The sequence below is a fragment of the Anomaloglossus baeobatrachus genome, unplaced genomic scaffold (genome assembly GCF_048569485.1).
Source record: "Anomaloglossus baeobatrachus isolate aAnoBae1 unplaced genomic scaffold, aAnoBae1.hap1 Scaffold_5220, whole genome shotgun sequence".
Classification (NCBI taxonomy): domain Eukaryota; kingdom Metazoa; phylum Chordata; class Amphibia; order Anura; family Aromobatidae; genus Anomaloglossus; species Anomaloglossus baeobatrachus.
In genome coordinates, this window is record NW_027444587.1 from 1 (window position 1) to 12152 (window position 12152).

Below are 12152 nucleotides of genomic sequence, written 5' to 3' on the forward strand. Positions count from 1 at the left end.
TCTCTCTTTTGCAGTAATGCAGTGCCATATTTTCCCTTGTACATTTTTGGCTTTTTTCAGTGTGCAACTGTTTGCATTTATAGTTACTATGTTTTTTCAGTTAGCACCTGTTCACATTTGTTGGATGTGCGGGTCAGTTTTTTGATATTTCTATCTTGAAGAAAGTCTACTAATTTCTGAAAACTTCCTTTGATAGGTGTCCCAATGACACATGATTCCCTGATATTTGGGTTTCTTCAGAAATGCAGAGACCCCCAAGCTAAGAGCCACAGACATTTTAAGAGATTGGTTACCCCTTATTTACACCATTTAATAAACAGATGAAAATTTGCATTAAATACTTGTTTCTAAAACAGAACAGGAGCCACAGACCATTGACAAATTCTTAAAAACAAAAGGCCTTGCCGCGAATAAAAATAACGGCAATCAGAGAAAGAGCGATCCTTGGTGGTTGGCGCTTGCTGCGTTCACAATTTGAATGGGCGGGAAAACACATGAAATCCCGCACGTCCAATAAATGAAGTTTAATAATATTATAAAATAAATAAGTTGGCAATCAGGAACAAGAAGGGAATTTTGTTTACTTACCGTAAATTCCTTTTCTTCTAGCTCCAATTGGGAGACCCAGACAATTGGGTGTATAGCTACTGCCTCCGGAGGCCACACAAAGTATTACACTTAAAAGTGTAAGGCCCCTCCCCTTCTGGCTATACACCCTCCCGTGGGATCACGGGCTCCTCAGTTTTAGTGCAAAAGCAAGAAGGAGGAAAGCCAATAACAGGTTTAAAGACAAATTCAATCCGAAGAAACCTCGGAGAACCGAAACCATTCAACATGAACAACATGTGTACCCGAAAAAACCAAAAATCCCTAAGAAAACAGGGCGGGTGCTGGGTCTCCCAATTGGAGCTAGAAGAAAAGGAATTTACGGTAAGTAAACAAAATTCCCTTCTTCTTTGTCGCTCCTAATTGGGAGACCCAGACAATTGGGACGTCCAAAAGCAGTCCCTGGGTGGGTAAAAGAATACCTCGTGATAGGGCCGTCAAACAGCCCTGTCCTACAGGTGGGCAACCGCCGCCTGAAGGACTTGTCTACCTAGGCTGGCGTCCGCCGAAGCGTAGGTATGCACCTGATAATGCTTGGTAAAGGTGTGCAGACTCGACCAGGTAGCCGCCTGGCACACCTGCTGAGCCGTAGCCTGGTGCCGTAATGCCCAGGACGCACCCACGGCTCTGGTAGAATGGGCCTTCAGCCCTGAAGGAACCGGAAGCCCCGCAGAACGGTAGGTTTCAAGAATTGGTTCCTTGATCCACCGAGCCAGGGTGGATTTGGAAGCTTGCGACCCTTTACGCTGACCAGCGACAAGGACAAAGAGTGCATCCGAGCGGCGAAAGGGCGCCGTGCGGGAAATGTAGATCCTGAGTGCTCTGACCAGATCCAACAAATGCAAACTTTTCTCAAATTGATGGACTGGATGAGGACACAAGGAAGGTAATGTGACATCCTGATTGAGATGAAAGGGGGATACCACCTTAGGGAGAAACTCAGGAATCGGACGTAGAACCACCTTGTCCTGGTGAAACACCAGGAAGGGAGATTTGCATGACAGCGCCGCTAGCTCGGACACTCTCCGAAGAGACGTGACCGCTACTAGAAAGGCCACTTTCTGTGAAAGACGAGAAAGGGAAACATCCTTCATAGGCTCGAAAGGCGGCTTCTGGAGAGCAATTAGAACCTTGTTCAGATCCCAGGGCTCTAACGGCCGCTGGTAAGGAGGGATGATATGACAAACTCCTTGCAGGAACGTGCGTACCTGAGTAAGTCGTGCTAGGCGTTTCTGAAAAAATACAGATAGCGCTGAGACTTGTCCTTTAAGGGAGCTGAGCGACAAACCTTTTTCCAACCCGGATTGCAGGAAGGAAAGAAAAGTAGGCAATGCAAAAGGCCAGGGAGAAACTCCCTGAGCAGCGCACCAAGATAAGAATATCTTCCACGTCCTGTGGTAGATCTTGGCGGAGGATGGTTTTCTAGCCTGTCTCATGGTGGCAATAACCTTTCGAGATAATCCTGAAGACGCTAGGATCCAGGACTCAATGGCCACACAGTCAGGTTCAGGGCCGCAGAATTCAGATGGAAAAACGGCCCTTGAGACAGCAAGTCTGGTCGTTCTGGTAGTGCCCATGGTTGGCCCACCGTGAGGTGCCACAGATCTGGGTACCACGATCTCCTCGGCCAGTCTGGAGCGACGAGGATGGCGCGGCGGCAGTCGGCCCTGATCTTGCGCAGCACCCTGGGTAACAATGCCAGAGGTGGGAACACATAAGGTAGCCGGAACTGTGACCAATCCTGAACTAAGGCGTCTGCCGCCAGAGCTCGGTGATCGTGAGACCGTGCCATGAAAGCCGGGACCTTGTTGTTGTGCCGTGACGCCATCAGGTCGACGTCCGGCATCCCCCAGCGGCAACAGATCTCCTGAAACACGTCCGGGTGAAGGGACCATTCCCCTGGGTCCATACCCTGGCGACTGAGGAAGTCTGCTTCCCAGTTTTCCACGCCTGGGATGTGAACTGCGGATATGGTGGATGCTGTGTCTTCCACCCACGTCAGAATCCGCCGGACTTCCTGGAAGGCTTGCCGACTGCGTGTTCCACCTTGGTGGTTGATGTACGCTACCGCTGTGGAGTTGTCCGACTGAATTCGGATCTGCTTGCCTTCCAGCCACTGCTGGAAGGCTTGTAGGGCAAGATACACTGCTCTGATTTCCAGAACATTGATCTGAAGGGTGGACTTTTCCTGAGTCCACGTCCCTTGAGCCCTGTGGTGGAGAAACACTGCTCCCCACCCCGATAGACTCGCGTCTGTCGTGACTACCTCCCAGGATGGTGGTAGAAATGACTTTCCTTTCGACAAAGCGGTGGGAAGAAGCCACCACCGAAGAGATTTCTTGGCCGCCTGAGAAAGGGAGACGTCTCTGTCGAGTGACGTCGACTTCCCGTCCCATTGGCGGAGAATGTCCCATTGTAGTGGACGGAGATGAAACTGCGCGAAAGGGACTGCTTCCATTGCTGCTACCATCTTCCCTAGGAAGTGCATGAGGCGTCTCAAGGGGTGTGACTGGCCTTGAAGGAGAGATTGCACCCCTGTCTGTAGTGAACGCTGTTTGTCCAGCGGAAGCTTCACTATCGCTGAGAGAGTATGAAACTCCATGCCAAGATATGTTAGCGATTGGGTCGGGGTTAGATTTGACTTTGAAAAGTTGATGATCCACCCGAAACTCTGGAGAGTCTCCAGCGCAACGTTCAGGCTGTGTTGGCATGCCTCTTGAGAGGGTGCCTTGACAAGTAGATCGTCCAAATACGGGATCACAGAGTGACCTTGAGAGTGCAGGACTGCTACTACTGCTGCCATGACCTTGGTGAAGACACGTGGGGCTGTCGCCAGCCCGAAAGGCAGAGCTACGAACTGAAGGTGTTCGTCTCCTATAACGAAGCGTAGAAAACGCTGGTGCTCTGGAGCAAATCGGCACGTGGAGATAAGCATCCTTGATGTCTATAGATGCTAGGAAATCTCCTTGAGACATTGAGGCGATGACGGAGCGAAGGGATTCCATTCGGAACCTCCTGGTTTTTACGTGCTTGTTGAGCAGCTTTAGATCCAGAACGGGACGGAATGACCCGTCCTTCTTTGGCACCACAAACAAGTTGGAGTAAAAACCGTGACCCTGTTCCTGAAGAGGGACGGGGGTCACCACTCCTTCCGCTTTTAGAGTGGACACCGCTAGCAGCAGAGCATCGACTCGGTCGGGAGGTGGAGAAGTTCTGAAGAAGCGAGTTGGAGGACGAGAGCTGAACTCTATCCTGTACCCGTGAGACAGAATGTCTCTCACCCAACGGTCTGTGACCTGTGGCAGCCAAATGTCGCCAAAGCGGGAGAGCCTGCCACCGACCGAGGATGCGGAGAGAGGAGGCCGAAAGTCATGAGGAAGCCGCCTTGGTAGCGGGTCTTCCGGCTGTCTTTTTTGGGCGTGACTGAGTCCGCCAAGAATCTGAGCTCCTCTGATCCTTTTGAGTCCTTTTGGACGAGGAGAATTGGGACCTGCCTGAGCCTCGAAAGGACCGAAACCCCGACTGTCCTCTCCTCTGTTGGGGTTTGATTTGTCTGGGCTGAGGTAAGGATGAATCTTTACCCTTGGAGTGTTTAATGATTTCATCCAAGCGCTCACCAAACAGTCGGTCACGAGAAAAAGGCAAACTGGTTAAACACTTTTTGGAAGCAGAATCTGCCTTCCATTCTCTTAACCACAAGGCTCTGCGTAAGACCACGGAGTTGGCGGACGCCACTGCCGTACGGCTCGTAGAGTCTAGGACAGCATTAATCGCGTAAGACGCAAATGCAGACATTTGAGAGGTTAAGGGTGCCACCTGCGGAGCAGATGTACGTGTGACCGTGTCAATCTGTGTAAGACCAGCTGAAATAGCTTGGAGTGCCCATACGGCTGCGAATGCTGGAGCAAACGACGCGCCGATAGCCTCATAGATGGACTTCAACCAGAGCTCCATCTGCCTGTCAGTGGCATCCTTAAGTGCCGCCCCATCTTCCACTGCAACTAAGGATCTGGCTGCAAGCCTGGAGATTGGAGGATCCACCTTGGGACACTGGGTCCAGCCCTTGACCACGTCAGGGGGAAAAGGATAACGTGTATCCTTAAGCCGTTTGGAAAAACGCTTATCCGGATAAGCGTGGTGCTTCTGGATTGCTTCTCTAAAGTCAGAGTGGTCCAGAAAAACACTTAATTTACGCTTGGGATACCTGAAATGGAATTTCTCCTGCTGTGAAGCTGTCTCCTCTACAAGAGGATCAGGGGGAGAAATGTCCAACATTTTATTGATGGACGCTATAAGATCATTCACTATGGCGTCACCGTCAGGTGTATCCAAATTGAGAGCGGTCTCAGGATCAGAATCCTGATCAGCTACCTCCGCCTCATCATACAGAGAGTCCTGCTGGGACCCTGACCAGTGAGATGAAGTCGAGGGCCGCTCATAGCGAGCTCGTTTAGGCTGTCTGGGACTGTCGTCCGTGTCAGAGCCATCACCCTGGGATGTAAGTGACACCCCCGGATCCCGGAGCTGTTCCAACTGAGGGGGACCAGGGAGCAATGAGTTAACAGTGCCCATGGCCTGAGTTACTGGTCTAGACTGCAATGTTTCAAGAATTTTAGTCATAGTCACAGACAATCTGTCAGCAAAAACTGCAAACTCCGTCCCTGTCACCTGGACAGTATTCACAGGAGGTTCTGCCTGGGTCACCTCCAGCAGAGGCCCCGGCCGAGCAAGTGCCACAGGGGCCGAGCACTGCACACAATGAGGGTCAGTGGAACCTGCCGGTAGAACAGCCCCACATGCGGTACAAGCAGCATAGAAAGCCTGTGCCTTGGCACCTTTGCTTTTTGCGGTTGACATGCTGTTGTATCCTCTGAGTAATCTAGGAAGGTATATAGGAGAGAATCACCGCGACCGTACAGTGCAATGTATAGCTGCAAGCATAAAATACAAATATACACTTCGGCACCAGTGGGGTCAGCCCTGGAGGGCAGCTTACCGCCCGCTAAAAAGCGGGTGTGTGGGCACCAGAATCCCGTGTCTGGGTCTCCCAGTCTCCTCTCTCCAGCTCAGACTGCACACAGGAATGGCTGCCGGCGTCCTGTGAAGAGGGGCGGACCGTGGGCGTGCCTCAAACAAAGTGCGGGAAACTGGCGTCCCACTGTTCCCAGTGTGAGGGCTGGAGTATGCAAAGCAGACTCCAGCCCTCTGCGCTGACGATCTGTACAGCGTCCCGCCCTTCCCCTGACTGGCAGGCCTGGGGGCGGGAACGAACGAAACTAGGCCGCAAAAGCCGGGGACTCGAGTAATAAGCGCGGCCGTCATATATGCACAGCCAGCGCGGAAGTCCCCGGCGCACCACAAGTCCCAGCCGCGCCGCAGCGAAAACACTGACAACAGCGGCCGGCGCGGCAGTTTCAAAGACATGTCCCCTCTCAGCAGAGCTGTAGATAGGAATGGCACCAGCGCGCAGCGCTGTTGTCCCCGGCGCACTAACACACCCAGCATGCTGCGGTGTGGGCGCGATATATACGGGGACACAGAGTACCTTGACGTAGCAGGGCCTGTCCCTGACGATACTCAGCTCCATATCCAGCAGAGTCTCCAGGGGCTGTGGATGGAGCACGGTCTCAGTGCCTGGAGACCGGTAAAATCCCACTTCACCCAGAGCCCGAAGGGGGATGGGGAAGGATGCAGCATGTGGGCTCCAGCCTCTGTACCCGCAATGGGTACCTCAACCTTAACAAACACCGCCGACAAAGAGTGGGGTGAGAAGGGAGCATGCTGGGGGCCCTGTTATGGGCCCTCTTTTCTTCCATCCGACATAGTCAGCAGCTGCTGCTGACTAAACAGTGGAGCTATGCATGTATGTGTGCCTCCTTCGCACAAAGCATGAAAACTGAGGAGCCCGTGATGCACGGGAGGGTGTATAGCCAGAAGGGGAGGGGCCTTACACTTTTAAGTGTAATACTTTGTGTGGCCTCCGGAGGCAGTAGCTATACACCCAATTGTCTGGGTCTCCCAATTAGGAGCGACAAAGAAAAAAATGTTAAAATTGCAAAGTGCTTGGAAAAATAAACAACTTTGTAATTTACTGGTAATTAAAAATCCTCTGTGTTCTCAGGAATGGGGGACTTTTAATTCTCTTCCCACCGGTCTCCTAGGAAAGGAGTACATGCTTGCAAAGTCTTCCCAATAGAGCTTGTAAGCGCTGCAGTACAGCTCGCCGCTTCACTAGATCTATTTTTTAAACATTTGGGAAGATAAAGTTTAATTGCACGATTGAAGATTTCCCCCTCAGGTTGGCACCGATATTCTTGTACCTTCAGTATCTGTGCGAGTGACACAGTCTCCTGTTGTGCCAGAGAAATGCCACGCACGCGCTCCACATCGCACAGCTGCCGCACAGATTCCTCCATCGCTCCCAGATAGTTCAGCTCGGCAGACAGGCGCTGGTGTAGCCCAGCGGGGGAGAATCGCACAGCACCTGCCATACACAATCACATACCAGAAAAACACGACTTGCGATTACGGGGCTTAACCTTCAATCTAAATGTACAACTTTCATCATCGAAGGGTCCAACCGTCCAAAAATCAGTGATCTGCATACCTTGCCCAGTCTCTGTTACGGAAAGCGGTGCATGTGATCCTCCTTGGTGCCCAGACGGCGGTGCGACTTGTCCTCCTACATCCTTATAGTTGGACTGATGATTTAGGTTTTCTTTTCCAGTGTCGGACGTGAGGCTGAAATATAGAAAAAAGAGAAGGTTGGTAGAAATGTCACCGATACAAAATACTGGATAATAGATTCCATTTCAATGAAGCAGTAAAAGTCTCACCTCGTAATAGAGCGAGAAGACATGTCGCCCATTGTGCTATCAGAGTCGGAGCCCGCCGAGCGCTCTTTGCTAGCGGTCAGTACTGGAGATGCTCGCTTGCTCCCTTGGCTTTTGTTTTCAGAACCAGATGAGTTCTGCTCCACTTTCACAGAGACCGGAGAAGTATTATTCTGCCAAACCTTCCCTACACCACAAATAGGAGAAAATAATTTAGACCCTTTTAAACAAGAGTCATTGCTATACACCAATCCTGCACTATGGTAGATCCGACACTTAACGGACGCTACACCACAGGAGCCCATATTGCATCTTACGTTTTGTGCTGCCTCTCTGGGAGGAAGAGGATGAAGGAGACGACGCAGCAGAGGGAAATTTTGAAGAGTGGATGGAGGAGTTACTTTGAGATTTTACAAGAGGTAGTTCTTTCTGGACACTGGAGGCACTGGTATCACTGTAGTGTATATGTAAAAACAAAACCGATAAATGTTACTAGTCTATAGTGAAGCTGCACAGTGAGAACTGTACCGAAGAGATAATTCGCTGTAATAATCTGATCCGGGAAATCTGCTTATTTCTCTGCCAGAACTGATCAATCATTATTAAAATAAATTCTCAGGTAAAATCTACTTTCCCATTACTGACATAGGAGGGGGCAGTTGGTGCTGATGAGATTCTATGTAGATAGAAGAGGTGGATTTTTATTTTTTACTTTTAACCATTAGTAGTGAATCTAAATCATAAGATCTCAATTTACACAAAATTGCTCCAAAATATCAAAACTTTGTAGTAATAAGAACACGTTAGTTCTATTGTAAAATCGCACGTCAATAACCTCTGATGAGCGTCTTTTTGGGAATCCGTTGCTGACTCGCTCAGATGGGATGAAATGAAGTCGTCAGCGTAGGAGAGACTGTTGTGAGGACTGCCGGCCGACAATACCGGCTGGTAATCTGGCTCACGTTCTTCATACCCATTAAGATCTAGAAGAGACGAACATTCAAGGTTTTGTTTGGCAATGGCTAAGACATCCACAGACCATGTACTACGAGCCTCACCTTTCCCATGCGGCTGGAACGTCCTGGTGAAGATGTTGATAACGCTGTGAGGGCTTCCTTTCGCTAGCTCTTCCCAGGGGCCTTGGAAATCGGGTCTCACATTGGAAGACAGTGGTGGATATTTATCAGCTTCTCTCCGGAACTCAACGAGTGGAGCAAAAGCTTGGTAATCCTTGACACAATACTCCTTATTTTTAAGAATACTTTCTGCATGAAGAGCTGTGCTTCGTGGTTGACCCTCTCCTTCAGAGAAGCTGTCTTCACTCAGAATGGGACCTTCACTGATGGAGCTTGTACTGGAATTAGGAGAAAGGCTTGCCTTCTTCTGAGACTGTGAGGCCATCCCGCCCTGCTCAGGTTTTTGTGGCGAGTGATTGTTGCCCTCCTTGTCATATCTCTCGAGTAATGCAGACAATTCCTCGGGATGCTTCCGGTATAGCTGGCTCGCCCCAGGAAGGTCATCCTGGGAGAAATGACTAGAACATGTACTCAGCATTTTCTGAATCCTATTGGAGAACACATCTACTCGGCTTTCTTTTTCTGGAGGACTGTCAGGTTTTCGCCATGCTAACTTCACTGATGGTTTGAGGTCAGGTTCAGAGGACCAAGCTATCGGTAAGTTTAGAGAACCGCCAGCCAATTTTTTAGCTTCATTCTCAATTCTAGAAGACAGAGACATCGCCGTCGCCTTCAGAGACTCTATACGATCCAAGTTACTCTTAAAATCAGTGGCTGTCTTCACCTGTGCATTGGTCTTCTGAGTCATTGGAAACATATTATTGGCTGTATTTTTTCTTGGACTGAGAAACGATTCCAAGTCTTTAGAAAGAGCAAGAAACTGAGTTTGAGGTAATGTGCCCTTTGCTGTCACCATGTTTGACTGAGGACAGTAGACTTCCATAAGGTCGCTCCTAAAATGAAATACACATTGATAAAGTAGAAGGAAAAAAAATTGCAAAAAGAATTAACCAAAAAGGTATATAAATGTATACAGTAATGAACAGTCCTCTTCACTTATAGGGCCCAATTCATCCAGACCGGCGTTGTCCAGGTGTTGGAGTCAGATGCTCCTGATCAATGAAGAGGTGAATGTCGGAGTAAGATTAATGGAGGAGTGAACGCCGACACTTAATATCAAGTCTTGGAGTTGTGCAAAAACGGTGCAAGAGCAGCGAAATGTTAGAACAATCCTCTGTAAGTTTGTCCCCCTCGCCTTCTCTGCTAGTCTGTCACTCAGTAACAGGTTTTCTTATGATCTACCAATGGCCGTAATATTGCCGATACAGAGGCTGCAAAAGGTTTCCTTTGACCTCAAAACAGTCTGTATATCTGTTATTCTCTGATGACTTACCTAGGCCCTGTTCACACTGCATATCTAGTGCGTTTGGGGGTTCCATCCAGATCCCCCTAAAAACAGAACTTGGACATGATTCAAACAGACCATCGAGGAGGCCTTAGACCGCTATGACCCGAACTGAGGTCCAATTAACCCAGTTTGTGGTTTTTTTTTGGCCCCCTGAACATCTCCATTTGTTTCAGGCGAGCAGAAAAGTGGGGCTGGAGAAAAAAGGTCCCCGTGTCTATCCTCCTGACAGCAAGCAAAAACTGAGTAATTTCCTGCGAGTAGGCGGTATATACTGCGGAGGAGGAGTTCACTTTTATGTTTGCCTAGTGTCGCCTCCTAGTGGCAGCAGCATATACCCATTGTCTCCTAGGTCCCCCAATGAAACAAAAGAGAAACGTAGTCCATTACACACACTGTAGAAATGCGAAGAAGTGTGAACAGGGCTTTAGGCTTTTAACATGGACTAACGTTTTTGCGCGATGCTATGAACTTAGATGTATTTTTTCCTTCACGATACCTGAGTAGAGGCTGTAGAGGCTCAGAGAGGGAGAGGTCGCTGCTGGACGAGGCACTGGGGGGTCTCTCTTGGCCCTTGTTCTCCTTGTCAGATTCACCAGATGGTTGGTACAAAGGCTTAGACTAAGAAGAAAAAAAAGTTAAGTTTGTTATAAATATATAAAATGTCAAATATCTAGAAAAATAACAGTCATCCAGCCCCTTCCCCCGGGGACGATTTTCCATTTTTTCCCTCCCCTTCTTCTAAAAGCCATAATTTTTTTTTTTCGCCAATATATCCGTTTGAGGGCTTATTTTTAGCGGGACGAGTTGTACTTTGACATTTATTCGGTAACAAACTGTACTGGGAAAAAAAAAATTAAAGTGTGGTGAAATTTCCAAAAAAAAGAGAATTTTGTTTACTTACCGTAAATTCTTTTTCTTATAGTTCCGACATGGGAGACCCAAACCATGGGTGTATAGCTTCTGCCTCCGGAGGACACACAAAGTACTACATTCAAACGTGTAGCTCCTCCCTCCGGGCTATATACACCCCCTGGATGACAATCTACCCAGTTCAGTGCAAAAGCTGAAGGAGGACATCCACCCATAAGTAGAGATAGAGTAAAACTCGGAATAACCGTAACTCTGACTACTAACAACAGCCGGTGAAACACACGGAACAAAAAAACTGCCAACAGGCAACAGGGAGGGTGCTGGGTCTCCCATGTCGGAACTATAAGAAAAAGAATTTACGGTAAGTAAACAAAATTCTCTTTTTCTTTATCGTTCCTTATGGGAGACCCAAACCATGGGACGTTCCAAAGCAGTCCATGGGTGGGAAATAAACCAAACTGAGAAGTAGGCAAAACCTAACTTCACAAATGGGCGACAGCCGCCTGAAGAATGCGTCTGCCCAAGCTCGCATCTGCCGAAGCATGAGCATGCACTTGGTAGTGCTTCGAAAAAGTGTGCAGACTGGACCACGTGGCAGCCTGACAAACCTGCTGAGCCGTAGCCTGGTGCCTGAAAGCCCAGGAGGCACCGACAGCTCTGGTCGAGTGCGCCTTAATCCCCGGCGGGGGAGGCACCTGAGAACACTGGTAGGCATCGGTGATAGCCGACCTGATCCAACGAGCTAGGGTCGGTTTAGAAGCAGCGAGACCCTTGCGCTGACCTGTGGTTAGCACAAAAAAAGTGAGGTGCACCGCCTAAAAACGGCGGTGCGTGACACATAGATTCGGAGAGCCCGCACCAAATCCAAGGTATGCAACGCCTTTTCAAAGCGATGCACAGGGGCCGGACAAAGAGAAGGCAATGAAATGTCCTGGTTAAGGTGGAAAGGAGACACCACCTTAGGGAGAAAGTCCGGAGACGGACGAAGAACCACCTTGTCTTGGTGAAACGCCAAAAAGGGGGATTCCGAAGAGAGCGCAGCCAAATCAGAAACTCTCCTGAGAGAAGTTATGGCTACTAGAAAAACAACTTTCTGTGAAAGTCGAGACAAGGGAACCTCCCTGAGAGGCTCAAAGGGGGGTTTCTGTAAGGCCGTGAGGACCAGATTAAGGTCCCAGGGATCCAAGGGCCGCCGGTAAGGAGGAATGATGTGAGATGCGCCCTTCATGAAAGTGCGCACCTGAGCCAGTCGGGCGATACGCCTCTGGAACAATACCGACAGAGCCGACACCTGTCCCTTGAGGGAATGGAGGGATAGTCCTAGCTGTAGACCGGACTGTAGAAAAGACAGGATGGTCGGCAAGGAGAACGGCCAAGGAGCATGGTCGGAAGAGCGACACCATGACAGGAAAATCCTCC

General features: G+C 49.4%; 1 protein-coding gene across 1 annotated transcript; it reads right to left on the reverse strand.

Moving 5' to 3' along the window:
- Nucleotides 1–6823: 6823 nt before the first annotated feature.
- On the reverse strand, nucleotides 6824–10481 carry LOC142282819 (centrosome-associated protein 350-like; the record flags this gene model as incomplete). The annotated part of the gene is made up of 7 exons (XM_075333055.1): nucleotides 6824–7090; nucleotides 7214–7347; nucleotides 7443–7626; nucleotides 7757–7893; nucleotides 8275–8422; nucleotides 8498–9408; nucleotides 10360–10481. Coding segments are annotated over 7 exons (1903 nt in total), but the record flags the coding sequence as incomplete, so codon positions are not given.
- Nucleotides 10482–12152: the final 1671 nt, after the last annotated feature.